Raw genomic sequence first — 16,199 nt, 5'->3', positions numbered from 1 at the left:
GGGGTGGGGAGAGACTGTAGGGAGAGGGGTGGGGAGAGACTGGGGAGTAGGGAGAGGGGTGGGGAGAGACTAGGGAGAGGGGTGGGGAGAGACTAGGGAGAGGGGTGGGGAGAGACTGTAGGGAGAGGGGTGGGGAGAGGCTGTGGGGTGTATGGAGAGGGGTGGGGAAAGACTGTAGGGAGAGGGGTGGGGGAGAGACTGTAGGGAGAGGAGAGACTGTAGGGAGAGGGGTGGGGGAGAGACTGTAGGGAGAGGGGTGGGGAGAGATTGTGGGGGAGTAGGGAGAGGGGTGGGGAGAGACTGTAGGGAGAGGGGTGGGGAGAGACTAGGGAGAGGGGTGGGGAGAGACTGTAGGGAGAGGGGTGGGGAGAGACTGTAGGGAGAGGGGTGGGGAGAGACTGTGGGGAGTAGGGAGAGGAGAGACTGTAGGGAGAGGGGTGGGGGAGAGACTGTAGGGAGAGGGGTGGGGAGAGACTGTAGGGAGAGGGGTGGGGAGAGACTGTAGGGAGAGGGGTGGGGAGAGACTGTAGGGAGAGGGGTGGGGAGAGACTGTAGGGAGAGGGGTGGGGAGAGACTGTAGGGAGAGGGGTGGGGAGAGACTGTAGGGAGAGGGGTGGGGAGAGACTGTAGGGAGAGGGGTGGGGAGAGACTGTGGGGAGTAGGGAGAGGGGTGGGGAGAGACTGTAGGGAGAGGGGTGGGGAGAGACTGTGGGGAGTAGGGAGAGGGGTGGGGTGCATTGGGGTACTGTGAATTGAAATGCAGCGTGGGGAGTGAGGCTGATTATTCTGTTTGGGGAGTTAATTGAAGGAAGGTGAAGCAGACAGTGCCTCATCTCCCGGCCTCTTCCAATCTCAACCACTGATTATTGTTAAATAGGAGCCGCTTAATGAGTGCATTTGATGAATTGTTGCATTTCTTTAAGGGGAAAGAGGGGCTATGAGGGGGAGATATGGGAGAGAAGGAGGGGTGGGGGGAGATAATATGGAGGGAGGTGGCTGTCATTCACCCATGATTGACTTCAACCTTTTGAGAGCAAAGAAAACCTGGCTGCTTCTCTGCAGTTTTTTAATCAATATTCATTGCTCCTTGAAATGTTCTAATTAAAATGGTAGAAACAAATTAAACCATTGTATAGTGGAAAAATGCATAGCATTCCTCCTGAAACGTAATTTCTTTGCGTATTTGTTCAGAAATCTTTATTGAACCTGTTCATGTTTGGATTTATCCATAGTAGCTCTAATTTTGTATTCTTAATGCACCTGAAATAACTTTAACGTAACTGACATTAAACCACTATATTGTGACTTATGCAGGGTTGGAAGGCACAGACTATTTCCCCAAATTGATAGTGCTTATATTACCCAGAATGCCTCTTGTCTGCTCTGGTCCTTATCATTGGAATGAGATGCACTTTTTTCATGGAATAATTATTCAATTAGATTGCCTAATAAGCTTTTCAGTTGGCCAAGGTAGGCTTTTCAGGCCATCTCACTAATTGGCTGCAGCAGAACTTTCCAGTCACATGACAAAACACCAGCAGTGATCAAAGTGCAAATTCCAGGGATGGCAAATAAAGTCAAAAGTAATATGATTATTTGTGAGTGAGTGCATGTGAGAGAGAAACCTTGTGCAAGGGTGTCTGAGATTTTTTAAGATGTCTATCAATTCCATCAGGAAAATATGTGTGCAGTTTTAAATGGAAGGAATATATAATAACATTATATTTTTGTGAGCTTACAGAAACTCTGTTGTATAATAGAACCAGACAGTAATTAACATGGGATGTGTCTTGTGTTTGATTTACCAGGTGACGGCATCAGAGGTTCTGCCAGAAAGCATGTTCATACCAGTACCAGGCCCAGACAGAGAGGCACAAAGCAGCACCCCACAGGCCACGGCTAACTCCAGCTCTGAAGATATCAAGAAACAAGCCGGTCAGTATAGCACCATGTATTTTCCTATGCTTTAATTGTCCCTCCTTTCATTTATATGTGAAGGATAGTAATGGCACGGTTCTCCCTTTGGAAAATGTAATGAAAATGTAGGGGATCATGCCAAGGCCGTCATTGACAACAAAGGAAAAATAATGATTCCTGCATCTGCAGGAGACTGAATTAGTTATTACTTCTGTGTGTTGCAACCTCCCCCTTCCCTGGGGATTCTGAAATGATACATGCGTCAAGGACTCCTAAGTAGAGATAAGATGTCCTCTGTTGAAATTACATTTTCTTGCACGAAGACTCTGCTTATGTGGGAGCCTCTTTAATTCATTTTTTCTTTCTCTTTATTTATTGACAGAACCTTTAGATGCTGAGCCTGAGAAAGGGGTCTCACTGCCTACAGAAATAGCTGAAGCTCACAAGTCACCTCTGGATGATCAGCAGTCTGGAAGGGAAGACACAGGATTCCTGTGTTGGAAGAAAGGCTGTAACCAGGTCTTCAAGTCCTCTAACTCCCTCCAGGTGCACTTCAACGAGGTTCACAACAAAAGGCCTCAGCTGCCTGTTTCGGACCGGCATGTCTACAAGTATCGCTGCAACCAGTGCAGCCTGGCCTTCAAGACGGTGGAGAAACTGCAGCTGCACTCGCAGTACCATGTCATCAGAGCAGCCACCATGTGCTGCCTCTGTCAACGCAGCTTCAGGACCCTGCAGGCCTTGAAGAAACATTTGGAGACCAGCCACCTAGAGTTGAGCGAGGCTGACATCCAACAGCTCTATGGAGGCTTACTGATGAACGGAGACCTTATGGTCATGGGAGATCCATCACTTGGAGAGGACCACGGAGGACTGGGAGAAGATGACAAAGAGGGAGAGGATAGTGACCAAGAGGAGAAGCAAAGCCCAACAGGTAGCGACTCTGGCTCATTGCTAGAAGATTTTGGATCAGAGCCCAAGCGTGCCCTGCCATTCAGGAAAGGTCCTAACTTTACCATGGAGAAGTTCCTGGACCCATCTCGTCCTTTCAAGTGCACAGTGTGCAAAGAGTCATTCACACAGAAGAACATTCTTCTGGTTCACTACAACTCTGTCTCACACCTGCACAAGGTCAAGCGGGCCCTACAGGAGTCCACCACTGGTCAACCAGAGCCCACCAGCAGCCCTGACAACAAACCATTCAAGTGCACCACTTGCAACGTGGCTTACAGCCAGAGCTCTACTCTAGAGATCCACATGCGCTCTGTCCTCCACCAGACCAAAGCCCGAGCAGCCAAGCTTGAAGCAGCAGGAGGAAACACCAGCTCCAGCAGTGGTTCTGGATTAAGTGGCGGTGGATCCTCCATCAACACTTCAACTCCAAGCCCAAGCCCAGCTACTAACTCAACAACCAGCTCCAGCAACCACAGCTCTTCTGGGGCTCAGACTACACAGAGTATTCTTGGAGGCAACCACATGAGCCAGTCTCACAGCATTGAAAGCCTTGGGAACTCCTCAATGACTTGTCATCCGTCTGAAATCCATGAATCAAAAAAGAAGAAATTTGCAGACATGCTCTCTGCAAGGGGACAGCAGCAGCAGCAGCAGCAGCTTCAACAGCAACAGCAACAGCAGTTGGCTCAGGCCCAAGCTCAAGCCCAGGCCCAGCTCCAACAAGAGCTCCAGCAGCAAGCTGCCCTCATCCAGTCCCAGCTTTTCAACCCAGCACTTCTGCAGCACTTCCCCATGACAACTGATGCTCTTCACTCACTGCAGCAACAACAGCTGCTCTTCCCTTTCTACATCCCTGGAGCAGAATTCCAACTGAATCCAGAGATGAACCTCAACAGTTCTGCACTTGGCCTGTCAAGCTCCACTGCCAACTCTCTGTTGGAGGACCTGAAGAACTCTGCCCAGCAGGCTCAGGCTCAGAGCTGCCTGCAACAGCAGCTGATGCACCACCACCTTCAGCAGCAGCACCAACAGCAGCAGGCCCAAGCCCATTCTCAGGCCCAGGGCCAGATGGCTTTGCTTCAGCAGAGTGCCAATCTCCTTCACCAGGCTGAGAAAAAGCAGAAGGCCGCTGCCGCCCACAATGAGAAGCAAGAGAGAGAAAGGGAAATACAAAGAGAAAAAGACCTAAGAGAGAAGATTGAGGAACATGTCACAAAAGACAGCCCTGACAACAAGTCAAACGAAAAAAAGGATATGCAACAGACTGCAATGAACTCCAACCACGATCCTGGCTTTCCTCCACCAAGGATTGCTTCAGATGCTCGTGGAAATGCCACTAAAGCCCTTCTGGAGAACTTTGGGTTTGAGCTAGTGATTCAATACAATGAAAACAAGCAGAAAGCTCAGAAGAAGCCAGCGGGGCCTGGACCAGCTGGAACAAGCACGCCTGGTGGGATCACGAGAGTGGTGGACCCCATTGAGGGATTGGAGAAGCTGGAATGTGAGGCCTGTGGAAAACTATTTTCCAACATACTGATTCTGAAGAGTCATCAGGAGCACATCCATCAGGCCTTCTTCCCGTTCCGCTCCCTGGAGAGATTTGCCAAGGAATACAGAGAGCAGTATGACAAACTGTATCCACTCAGACCCCAGACACCAGAGGCTGCTCCTCCTGCTCCTGCACCTCCTCCTCCTCCTCCTCCTCCTCCTCCACCTCCACCCCCTCCGCAGAGAGCCCCAACACCAAATATTCCTGTCTCTGCTCCCTCCATCACACCCCCAACTGTGTCGACCCCACAGCCTCCTGTTCAAATGGCTCAAATTCCCATGCCAATGGATATGCCCCTCTTCTCACCACTCATGATGCAGTCAATGTCTCTACAGTCCATGCCCTCCCAAATGCAATCCCAGATGTCATCTGTGGAGTCACAGTCACTGGCTAATGATCTGGCCCAGCTTTACCAACAGCAACTTACACCAGCCATGCTACAGCAGCAGCAGAATAAGAGGCCCCGGACACGTATCACTGATGACCAGCTTAGGGTCCTTCGGCAGTATTTTGACATCAACAACTCCCCCAATGAGGAGCAGATTAAAGAGATGGCAGATAAGTCAGGGCTACCCCAGAAAGTCATCAAACACTGGTTCCGCAACACCCTCTTCAAAGAGCGCCAGCGCAACAAAGACTCACCCTACAACTTCAACAACCCACCCATTACCACTATGGAGGATACCAAAATTGACTCTAAACCCCCTTCCCCTGAGCCTCAAAGACAGGAATGTTATGGGAGTAAAAGATCCTCAAGAACAAGGTTTACAGACTACCAATTGCGGGTGCTTCAGGACTTCTTTGATGCTAACGCCTACCCCAAAGATGATGAATTTGAACAGCTCTCCAACCTTCTGAGCCTCCCCACCCGTGTCATTGTGGTGTGGTTCCAAAATGCTCGTCAGAAGGCACGCAAGAATTATGAAAACCAGGGGGATGGAAGTAAAGATGGTGAACGAAGAGAACTGTCCAATGACCGTTACATTCGCACCACCAACCTGAACTACCAGTGCAAGAAATGCAGTCTGGTTTTCCAGCGTATATTTGACCTCATAAAGCACCAAAAGAAGCTGTGTTACAAAGATGAAGACGATGACGGGCAATACGACAGCCAAAACGAGGACTCTATGGATCTTTCTCATGAATACTACACCCCCTCTGGGTCCTCCTGTCACACCCCTATGCCTTCTTCCTCAAGCCTCTGCCCTCTCCCTCCCTCCACCTCAGCTTTCTCCCACCTCTCATCCTCTGAGAAGGAGGAAGCCTCACCAGCTAACACATCAAACTCTTATGATGAGAAGCCCAAACATTTGGCTGAAATGTCCTCAGATCCACGTGAGCACCAGACCACCATCAAACAGGAGACTGTGCATCAGCCCCAATCTGAGACTCAACATCAGAGAAGAGAAGCCCGAGATGAGAAGCCACAAACAGCCCCAAAGACAAACAAGCATTCTTCTCCTTCCCTCTCTCAGCAGCAACGTGAGTGTGGTCCCTCAGCCTCTCAGACAAGCCAGGCTGAGAGAGCTTCTCAGAGCTCCCACATGGGCCTCAACCCTCACATGAGCTCTGCATCACAGCAACAGCTGGCACAGCAAATGATCCAATACCAATGTGAGCAGTGCAAGCTTGGCTTCCCATCCTTTGAGCACTGGCAGGAGCACCAGCAACTCCACTTCCTCTCTGTGCAAAACCAATTCATCCACCCTCAGTTCTTGGACCGCCCAATGGACATGCCCTTCATGTTGTTTGATCCTAGCAATCCCCTGTTGGCCAGTCAACTCCTCTCTGGGGCTATGCCACAGATCCCAAGCAGCTCTGCCACCTCTCCATCAACACCCACCTCCACCATGAACTCCCTGAAGAGGAAGTTGGAGGAGAAAGCAGGCACTAGCCCAGGAGAGAATGACAGCACCAACAGTGGGGAGGAGCCACAAAGAGACAAGCGCCTAAGGACTACCATCACACCTGAGCAGCTGGAGATCCTCTATCAGAAATACCTGTTGGACTCAAACCCCACTCGTAAAATGCTTGACCACATCGCTCATGAGGTGGGACTGAAGAAGAGGGTTGTGCAAGTTTGGTTCCAAAATACCAGAGCCAGGGAAAGGAAGGGGCAGTTTCGGGCTGTAGGGCCTGCTCAAGCTCACCGGCGATGCCCTTTTTGTCGTGCTCTCTTCAAGGCGAAAACTGCACTAGAGGCACATATCCGTTCCCGCCATTGGCATGAAGCCAAACGTGCCGGTTACAACCTAGCTCTCTCTGGCATGTTCACTGAGGAAGGGATGCAAATGAAGATGGATCCTCTGGATATCTCCAGCTATTCCCAGCTTGCCCCTTCTAACAATGATGGACAATGCTCCTCTCTGTCACCAGTGAGCAAAAACATGGACTTGTCTCCCAGGGCCCTTTTGAGCCCTTCATCCATTAAAGTTGAAGGAGGAATGGAGGACTTTGAGAGTCCATCTATGTCCTCTGTCAACCTTAGCTTTGACCAGAACAAACTTGATAATGACGACTGTTCTTCAGTGAATACGGCCATCACAGATACCACCACTGGTGATGAGGCCAATGCTGACAATGACAGTGCTGATCAAAAGCATGGTCAAAATAGTGGTGATTACCTGTCTAAGTCTGTGGGTACAGCCCCCTCCCTTGAAAATGACGACCAGATGTCCTCAGGGCTGGTGAGCCCTGCGACAAGCTATTATGCTAGAGACTATGAAAATGAGAATATAATTGACTACAGTGAGACCTCCAGTCTGGCTGATCCCTGCTCACCAAGCCCCGGAGCTTCCGGCAGCAGGAGCATTGACAGTGGAGACCGTCCTGGCCAAAAGCGCTTCCGAACTCAGATGACTAACCTCCAGCTGAAGCTGCTCAAGTCCTGCTTCAATGACTACAGGACACCTACCATGCTGGAGTGTGAGGTACTTGGCAATGATATTGGACTTCCAAAGAGGGTGGTTCAGGTGTGGTTCCAGAATGCTCGCGCCAAGGAGAAAAAGGCCAAGCTCAGCATGGCTAAGCACTTCGGGATCAACCACACATCCTACGAGGGGCCGAAGACGGAGTGCTCTTTGTGCAGTGTCAAGTACAGTGCCCGTCTCTCCGTGCGAGATCACATCTTCTCTGCGCAACACATCACCAAGGTAAAGGACACCATTGGGAGTCAACTGGACAAGGAGAAGGAGTACTTTGACCCAGCCACTGTCCGCCAGCTGATGGCCCAGCAGGAGATGGACCGCATCAAGAAAGCCAATGAGGTCCTGGGACTGGCACAGCAGCAAGCCATGCAGCAGCAGGGGATCTTTGATAGCCCCGCCCTGCAGGCCCTGAACCTTCAGTCTGCCTATTCAAATCTGCAAGGGATGCCCCCTGGACTTCTGCCAGGTGTCGGAAGCACCTCCCTACCTGGCTTTAACTCATCAAACTCAGGTATGTCATCGCTCAGACGTCACATAGATCACCGTTTCATCCAAGGTGTCTTAAACCGATGAAGCACTCTTGGATCAAATGTAATATTTTGTCATATTCATAACTGAAAAGAAGTGCTGTACCAGTATGGAGAGGGAAATGTAGGGTCTCATTCAAGTAAAACCATTAACTAGGTCTTAACTGGGAAAACTAGTAAGCACTTTGGATTAAATAGGGCTCTGAATTTCTCCTACATTTTCCAGTATGTAACGTTTCGACCTTCTTCAGATGAAATACCCTTGTCATCAATCGATCTGTCATGTGGAAATATTCACATTGGAATACATACATGTAATACAATATAAAAGTGTGAGGGCACCTTCCATTTTAATCTGGATTTGCCAGGCACCTGTAAGCAGGTTATTTTTACATCACGTTGTATTTCATAATGAATCATGCATTCTAGTAAAAGTCATTCATTTCGTTCATTTGACAGTGTTGGCCTGCGTTATTGGAGAGACGCTACTACAACAAACAAATACAATATAAAATCAGAATGAGCATCTTCAGACATCTGCTGTCAACTTTATGATCTACTTGAACTGTTACCACTCAGTTAGAGAACATTAAACAAAGTCCTCAAATGAATACTAATCGCTCACTTCCTCAAACCTCTTTGACCTTGGGAACATTAGTAGTACTTGACCTTATTATCATTTAAATTACGTTTTGATTTCCTAAGTTTGTTTAAAGGTCAGTGTCATACTTTATGTAAAGAAACCATTTGCACATGTTTGAAGTAGTAGTTCCTAGAGTCCTTATTATGTTAAGATGTATCTAAATCCTCAGTTTGTCTGTTTTCTTTATTATTGCCCAGCTACTTCTTGATTGGTTAACTCTAGTAAATATTGTGATTGAGACCTCTTCTCATGGGCCTTCCTGGAAAGGCTGAGTTTCTAATTGGCTAACGTTGAATCAGCAAATGCAATGAAATTAATTACCATTTATCTTCAATAAAGTGCTCAGTTTTTAATGCACTGAGCTAGAATAATTAGTGCGTACAGTAGCTCTCTGGAACACCTTAGAAAAACACATACATGCATCTATGAATAACTAATGTCTTGAATCCCCCTCTAACTCTGAATTCTCCCATTTCTCTGTTTCATCTCCTCTAGCTTTAACTCCTCCCAAACCTCCAAACCTCCTGAACATGCCTGGTGCCAGTGTTCCTTCACCCAGCCTCCCTACATCTGGATTACCCAACAAGCCTCCCTCCTCCTCCTCCTTGGCATCACCTAGCCCAGCACAGGCCAACACATCTGTCGCCCACTCCAGCCCTACTTCCACCTCCACCACCACAACAACCCAGTCAGGCTCCCGGCCTGAACACCCCAAAGAGCGTAATGCTGAGAGGTCAAGAGAGAAGGAGAAGCCCCACCACAAGGAGAAGACAGAGAAGCCCTCAACGCCATCCTCCACAGGATGCACCCCAGCCCCATCCACCTCTGCTGCCAGCACCAAGAAAGAAAAACAAGATGCAGCTGTGCCCGCCACCTCCATGCCCACACCGGGTATGGAGTATGTGGTGGACCCTGCCCAGCTCCAGGCCCTGCAGGCTGCCTTGGCATCGGACCCTACAGCTCTACTGACTAGTCAGTTCCTGCCCTACTTCATGCCTGGATTTTCCCCGTATTACGCGCCGCAGATACCTGGAGCTCTCCAAGGCGGCTATCTGCAGCCAATGTACGGCATGGAAAGCATGTTCCCCTACAACCCAACATTGTCCCAAGCGCTGATGGGCCTGTCCCCAGGGTCCCTGCTTCAGCACTACCAGCAATATCAGCAGAGCCTGCAGGAGGCGCTACAGCAGCAGCAGCAGCAGCTTCAGCAGATCCAGCAACCCAAAGCGAGCCAAACTCCAGTTCCCCCTCAACCCTTGGGGGACCGCAAAGAATCTGCCAAAGATCCAGCGAAAACAGAGGAGCAGAAAGGCAACCCCCACAGAGAGACCTCTTCTTCCTCCTCCTCCTTCTCTCACAATAACCTACCCTCCAAGCAGAACGAGATGGATGGCAAAGTCGCAGACCCCCTGCTAGACCAGTACATCGTCCCCAAGGTGCAGTACAGGCTGGCGTGTCGCAAATGTCAAGCAGTCTTCAGCAAGGAAGAAGCGGCCGTCAATCACCTGAAGTCTATCTGCTTTTTCGGTCAGTCTGTGGCAAACCTGCAAGAGGTGTTGCTGCGTGTCCCCAGTGGCGCAGGTGCAGGGGTGGGCAGCCTCTACGACTGCCTGGCCTGCGACACCACGTTGGATGGGGACAAAGCGCTTAGTCAACACCTGGATTCGGCTTTGCACAAACACAGAACAATCAAGCGATCAGCCAGAAATGCCAAAGAGCACGCTACTAGTTTATTACCTCACTCTTCAGCCTGCTTCCCCGATCCTAACACCGCATCTACCTCGCAGTCTGCCACTCATCTCATCAGCACCCCCCCTCCCCCGCCAACGACATCAGCCACCATGCCGTCCTCCTCTGTCTCTTCATCCTTGTGCTCCTCCTCTGCCACCCCACTCAACACCACAGCTGCCGGCAAACCCTGGCCCCAGGCCCCTTTCTCCAGAGCTTTAGCTGGGAAGCCCAATGCCACTCCTTCTTCTTCTTTTCCTCCAGTATCCTCACATTCAACGGTTACCTCAAGTTCATTGAGCACCTCAGGAGTTCAGACCTCGATACCAACAGACGTCTTTACCGACGAGTCTGACTCTGACAGCAGTCAGAAGTCAGCAGACAGGCTGGGCAGGACGGCGGAGGTGCCGCAACAGCCCGGCTGTCTCAAAGACAGTAGTAGTTGTAGTAGTAATCTTGCTAGTGTAGGAACGGACTCCATCAGATTGTAAAAGAGCTTTCGGTGATGGACAATATTTTAAAAACGCAAAAGACAAAAAAAAACACAAATGGGAAAAAACAAACAAAAAAGCAGCGATGTTAAAATACGTTTAAAAGTATACAAAACAATTTCAGAAAAAGATGTGTAAAGACTAACTGCAATTCCAAAGCTTGTAACCAAAAATTTAAATGTTAGTGGATTGTTTTCCCATATCAACATGCTGGTTTTCATTTCTTTCAACTGAAATATATACATTTATATGTATAAGAATAGAAAAGATCACTGCAGTTAAGTTTTGGGTAATGATAGAGGAATGCTGTATAGCAATGGACTGCCTCAAAGTTGTTAAATGGCCCAAGAACCCTTTTGACAAAGTCAACAAGCTGTCCCTTGTTTGTGTAATTATTTCCACTTAATAGCACAGTCACAAAAAGCCAGTATGTACTGTATGGGAGAATAGTCTAACAGTTTTCTGCTGTCAAAGCGTTCAAATACCAATGGCTTGCAAAAGTAAAAAGAATAATGTAATGTCTATTTTATTCTCAGGTCAACAGCTCACAGACGTTTTTCTGTTACAGAAATTCATTGTTTTACACCTTTTGTTCCGAACAGGAGAAACATTTGTGTTTTTTTCTCCAGAAATTGATTTTAATGACAGAAAGTTTTAAAATGAGGGAAAATATCATAAAGGCATAGCTTTCTGGGCATTTAAAAGGGTAGCTGATCTGCTGATTTTAAACATTTGAAATACACTTAAAGGGGGAAGTTTAGCAATCCCATTTTACCCAGACACGGAGAGCATTGCAGACATGTTGATGGGGGATAAAAAAGATTTTTTTGATAAAAAAAACTTTCTGTATTTATGATAGATATGAAGATTTTTGGTGTTAAGTAGATTGTTGCATTGGAAATGAATTTAAACAGTATGGTAGATTGAAAAAAAACTTTGTGTACATTTAGCTTTTGTATCGTCCAACTTTAAGGCGCTTCATTTGATGTTGTCTTGGTCATTCCGATAGACTAGATTATGGAGCAGTAACTTATCTAAACTTTATTTCTGTCTTATTCTCGGCTTCTTGGCTAACGTTCACCCAACTGCCACTCTCCCACTAGGCAGGATCCTCTCTTTCAAAATGTTTTTTCTCTCTGTTTTGGTTGGTATGGTACTAACCAAAAAAGAAAAAAAGACCTGGGGTGAAATGTTAAACAATATTTACTTTTATTTCTGTTACCTTTGTGCACTTAACACTGTCTGACTCATAATTCTCACTTTACTTGTTTCTCTCTCTCCTCACTTTGTTTTTCTCCTCCCCTGCATTTGTAGATATGGAGATAGTTACTCCTCCTCGTGCACTACGAAGCAGGCCTTTTGTTCTTCCTGTAGTGTGGCTACAGTCTTTCTTCGGCTTTATTTTCATTTAGACTTTACGTTGTTGTTGTCATAGATGAAAATTAAAAAAGAATAATAATAATAATAATAATAATTCTCACGCTTTAAAACAAAAAGAAAATCCAAAGACTAAACACTTTCACCATTGGTGCATAAAGATGAGAAAAGAGGCTTCTTTATACTTGAGAATTTGTTGCTGTTTTTAGAGGAAAGAAAACAAAGTTTTAAAATAAAGGAGTACGCATCAGAGTTGCCGTTTTTGCTTCTTTGCAAGCAGACGGGTGGCTTTTTTACGTAAAATACCAAGAATACCAAAAACCAAAAAAGGGCCCTTGTCCTTGCATTGTGGAGTAGCACCGTTACAGAGCCATTGCAGTTTGTAAGATAGAGGTTATAAATCTTTGTTTGAACTTTTCTGTCACTCACAAAAAGTACTTTTTTTTAAAGAAAATGTATAAGGTCTGGCCTTCAAGGACATACGTTTTGCTGCTAATGTAGAATTTTGAAAAAAGAATACCTAGCTAGATGCATGCTCATTTTGCTTTTTGGCTAAGCTTTAACTAAAACAACAATAAACCATTTTCTTGCCTCTGCGACATCTTTTTTTTTCTTCTTGCAAAAACGGAACTTTGAAGACTGTGAATATATGTTCCAAAGGACATTTTTGCCGATTTTCTTTTTGAACAGACCAATGTTTAAAGCCAATGATATATAACATTAGTATAGAACAGTGCATTCCAAATATCACATCAAAGTGTTTTCTTAAGCAAGGACTGATTTCATTTGAATTAATTTGAATTATTATTATTTCTTCTCATTTCTAAGGTGACTGTAAGCTGTTGTGTAAAGTTAGCATTCTGTTTGCTGAACAAAATTACCTAGATCTGTCATTATGTGTCTGGCATGGAAAGTTGATAAGAACCCCTCCTTCCAGTTAAGTTTGTTACTCACTTGATCAGCAAGTAATAGTGGTTACCAAAAAATGTATATAATACATCTGGTACTGACGCGTCTCATAGGTTACATCATCATGCCTCTCAACTTACAAGTCTCAGAAGGAAATAATGGCTGTTTTGATAAGTCTGGAGTGCCGGCCCAACTTCCTGGGACATCCAATTGTGACTTGCCCCAGGTGTCTGCAGGGCGTAAAGCCATTTTCACGCACGATGTTGATTACAGGTTTCTAAGGGATGTCTTCATTCCAAAGCGTTATAAATCTGGAAAAAGCAGGAGTTTTTTTTGAAGATGTCCCTTGTGTTCAGATACTGTAGTTAAGAGGTATGTCATGCCTTCATGTCCAAAGAGGTCACTCGCTCCATCTTATAGCAGTGGAAATGGATGTGCTTAATTATCCCCACTCTCTCATAGATGAAAAACTTTTATTTAATTCCTTTACACCAAAACCAAGGCATATTTAAATTTGTGAATAACTGGTTTTCGGCCACTAGTGTATAGCAAGTGTATTTGCCCTAATTGATACAAAGCTGCAATCTAGGAAGTGTGTTAAAAGTGTTACGTCTTGCAGAGCAATGTCATTTGGTGTTAATACTTCCTTACGCATGCTGTTGAAATTCGGTTGATTTGGTCTGCAAGCTTGCCACTCCTCTAGTCCTGTTCTCTAGAATATTGTTCATATGATTATTTTTTGAGAATTCTAATGTTGTACAGTTTATTCTTGAATGCGTTTGCTTTATTTTGGTTTTCAGATGTCAGACATGTATTATTATTTTCTTATAACTATTTGTATGTTATTTTAGTTTCTGTATATTACTTTTCCTCATATAAATTAACACTAGCTTTAATTTCAATTGCTGAATTAAAAAAAAAAACTTTATTCTATGACCTGGCCACTTTATGGTGTAATAATGTTCTTATATTTGTTTGTCTTTTTTGACACTGTTTGATCTCTTATTTCCAAAGTGTAATCTTTGTTTTGGGCTCTTTTGTGAAAGACGGTCATGGTCTTCTTCACAACAGATTCAGCCAGCATGGACTGTGTGTGAGAGTTTGTATGTGTGCGTGTGAGTGTGTTTCATAAGAGCCAGCATCAGTTTTGAGTTTTTATACATTTTATTTTATACTGTACTTTTATTTACGCACCAAAACGTACTGAACCGAAAGCTGGATTATGAATAAAGTGGTGAAGTTTTAGAAAATTTGAATTTTAAAGTTAACAAAAATCAAAAAGAGGAGAACGACGATACCGAAGCACTGAGCAGTTTTTATTTTGATTGAATATATGAATGTGGCCAAAGCTTTATGCAGTTAAAAACAAAAATTAAAATTACAATTTGTGCCCCAGATAAGTGTATATTTTATTGTGGCACAAAACAATAGATAACTGAGATCCTTTGACTCACATTGGGATACTTGATTTTCATGGACAATTACAAAGAAAGTAAAAAACAAGGTTTTGCTGTAGAGGTCATCTTTTGCCCACTGTGAAAATGAACATGTATACAGATATAGATATATTTAAAACAAGACATCAACTTTTTTGTTTGAAATGATAAAGAAGGAATGAAAAGAAGAAATGAACTCTGGGAAACTTTGGAGATCTTGCTGAGAGGACAGGAAAGGCTGTGGGCACACCAAAACTGGGCATGGGAGCCAAAGGCAGGCTCAAGGCGGCTTTAATATCACAACCATATTTGCTTACATCTCTGAGATGGGAATGGACTCTGGAACCAGTGGACATGTGACACAGAGAGGAAAGACATTAGATAAAGAAGCTGAACTATAGTGGCTCCAGCTGCTTCCTTGTTGCTCTGTCTGTCTCTCTCTCTCTTCTCCAGCTCTGCCTCTGCTTCTGCTCTTTTACGGACATGTTTCCGCACTTCTGGACGGGGATGGACAGATACTCGCTTCATTTCTCCCGGTTCATGTTGTTGCTACCTGTTTCATTTCCTCCTGCTTGTCTCGCTGATGGACAAGTATAATCTCTCCGGTCAGATGGCGGCTCGCCCCTCTCTCTGTTCATCCCACCAACCAAAAAGAGAAATGAACCAGAGAGAAAGGGGAAGGGTTTTCTAGGCTGTCATTCCTAAAGAGGCAGTTACACACAAAAAAAGCGAATCAACCAAAATTAACAACCAAACTAACAAACAACCAAACAAACCATTTGCTCCAACTTCAAAGATGAACTGTTACTTGGAGCTCTCTCTGTTCCTTTTGTGACTCCTGGTGCCACAATGTTTTTTTAATGCATTTTCTTTTTCTTTTTGTTTCCTTGAATTATTCCTCCTCCGAGCCTCACAAGCATGGCTCCGTGGCTCCAGGCAGCCCACTGAGGGTAGAAAAAACAGCCTTGCAATGTACAAAAAAGAGCAAGTTAAACCAAAAATGTTGTTCTTGATGTCTTTTCTATACTGTAGTCTTGTTAGCTTTTTTGTTACTGTAATTATATGATGAAGATTTCCAAACTGTACCAAATTACATGGAAACTAACATACATAAAACCACATGGAACTTCAGACTTTTAAAGAAACTTTTGTCACAAAAACCTTGTTGTCCTAGTTAAGTTGATTGTAGATGGTAATTGAATATACTCCTTTGAAAATATTTCATCAAGTATGTTTCTTGCTCATTGTGATACATTAAAAAAGTATGAGCATAAAATGCATTACTTGTGTGCCTCATCCTTGTGTGTTTTGTTTGAATTCAGTTGTATTGCATCATTCATAGACTGCAGATGAAGAGTGCAAAAGTCAAGTGTCACATACAGAGAGAGAACGTTGAACCCTGAATAGCAGTTTGTACATTTAGCTCAAATCAATGCCTTTCCTGCCATGAATGAGTGGTACACGTTGATACTACTATAGCTGCACTCTCTGTACCAACCATGAGCATTTGACCCTTTTATGCTTTCTTCTGTATTTACAGTGTAGAGTTGAAATACAGCAACCTCACACAGCCATAGCTTAGCAGTATTCTCCATAATATCTATTTTTATCAAACCTTATCCTTCACATTTGTATCTCATTAAGGGTAATAATGATCTTAAAACATCATTTGCATCGTCATTGTTTTAATTGATGCATAAAAGTGTGATCTTGTCAGATCCCTTTAGCCTCTTCTAAATCT

At 45.1% G+C, this 16,199-nt stretch overlaps 1 protein-coding gene across 7 annotated transcripts in view; it reads left to right on the top strand.

Moving 5' to 3' along the window:
• LOC106587324 (zinc finger homeobox protein 3) overlaps positions 1–15,738 on the top strand; it is a 411,964-nt gene extending 396,226 nt beyond the window's left edge. For all 7 annotated transcript variants that reach the window (XM_045709036.1, XM_045709037.1, XM_045709041.1 and 4 more), the window contains 3 exons: positions 1,809–1,935; positions 2,300–7,858; positions 9,013–15,738. In XM_045709036.1, the coding sequence (XP_045564992.1) occupies positions 1,809–1,935; positions 2,300–7,858; positions 9,013–10,736 (7,410 nt within the window). In that variant the 3' untranslated portion in view covers positions 10,737–15,738. The remainder of the gene's footprint in view (positions 1–1,808; positions 1,936–2,299; positions 7,859–9,012) is intronic.
• Positions 15,739–16,199: the final 461 nt, after the last annotated feature.

Source organism: Salmo salar, chromosome ssa26 (genome assembly GCF_905237065.1).
Source record: "Salmo salar chromosome ssa26, Ssal_v3.1, whole genome shotgun sequence".
Lineage (NCBI taxonomy): Eukaryota > Metazoa > Chordata > Actinopteri > Salmoniformes > Salmonidae > Salmo > Salmo salar.
Note: the sequence above shows the minus strand (reverse complement) of the source record. Positions and strands in the feature narration are given on the sequence as shown.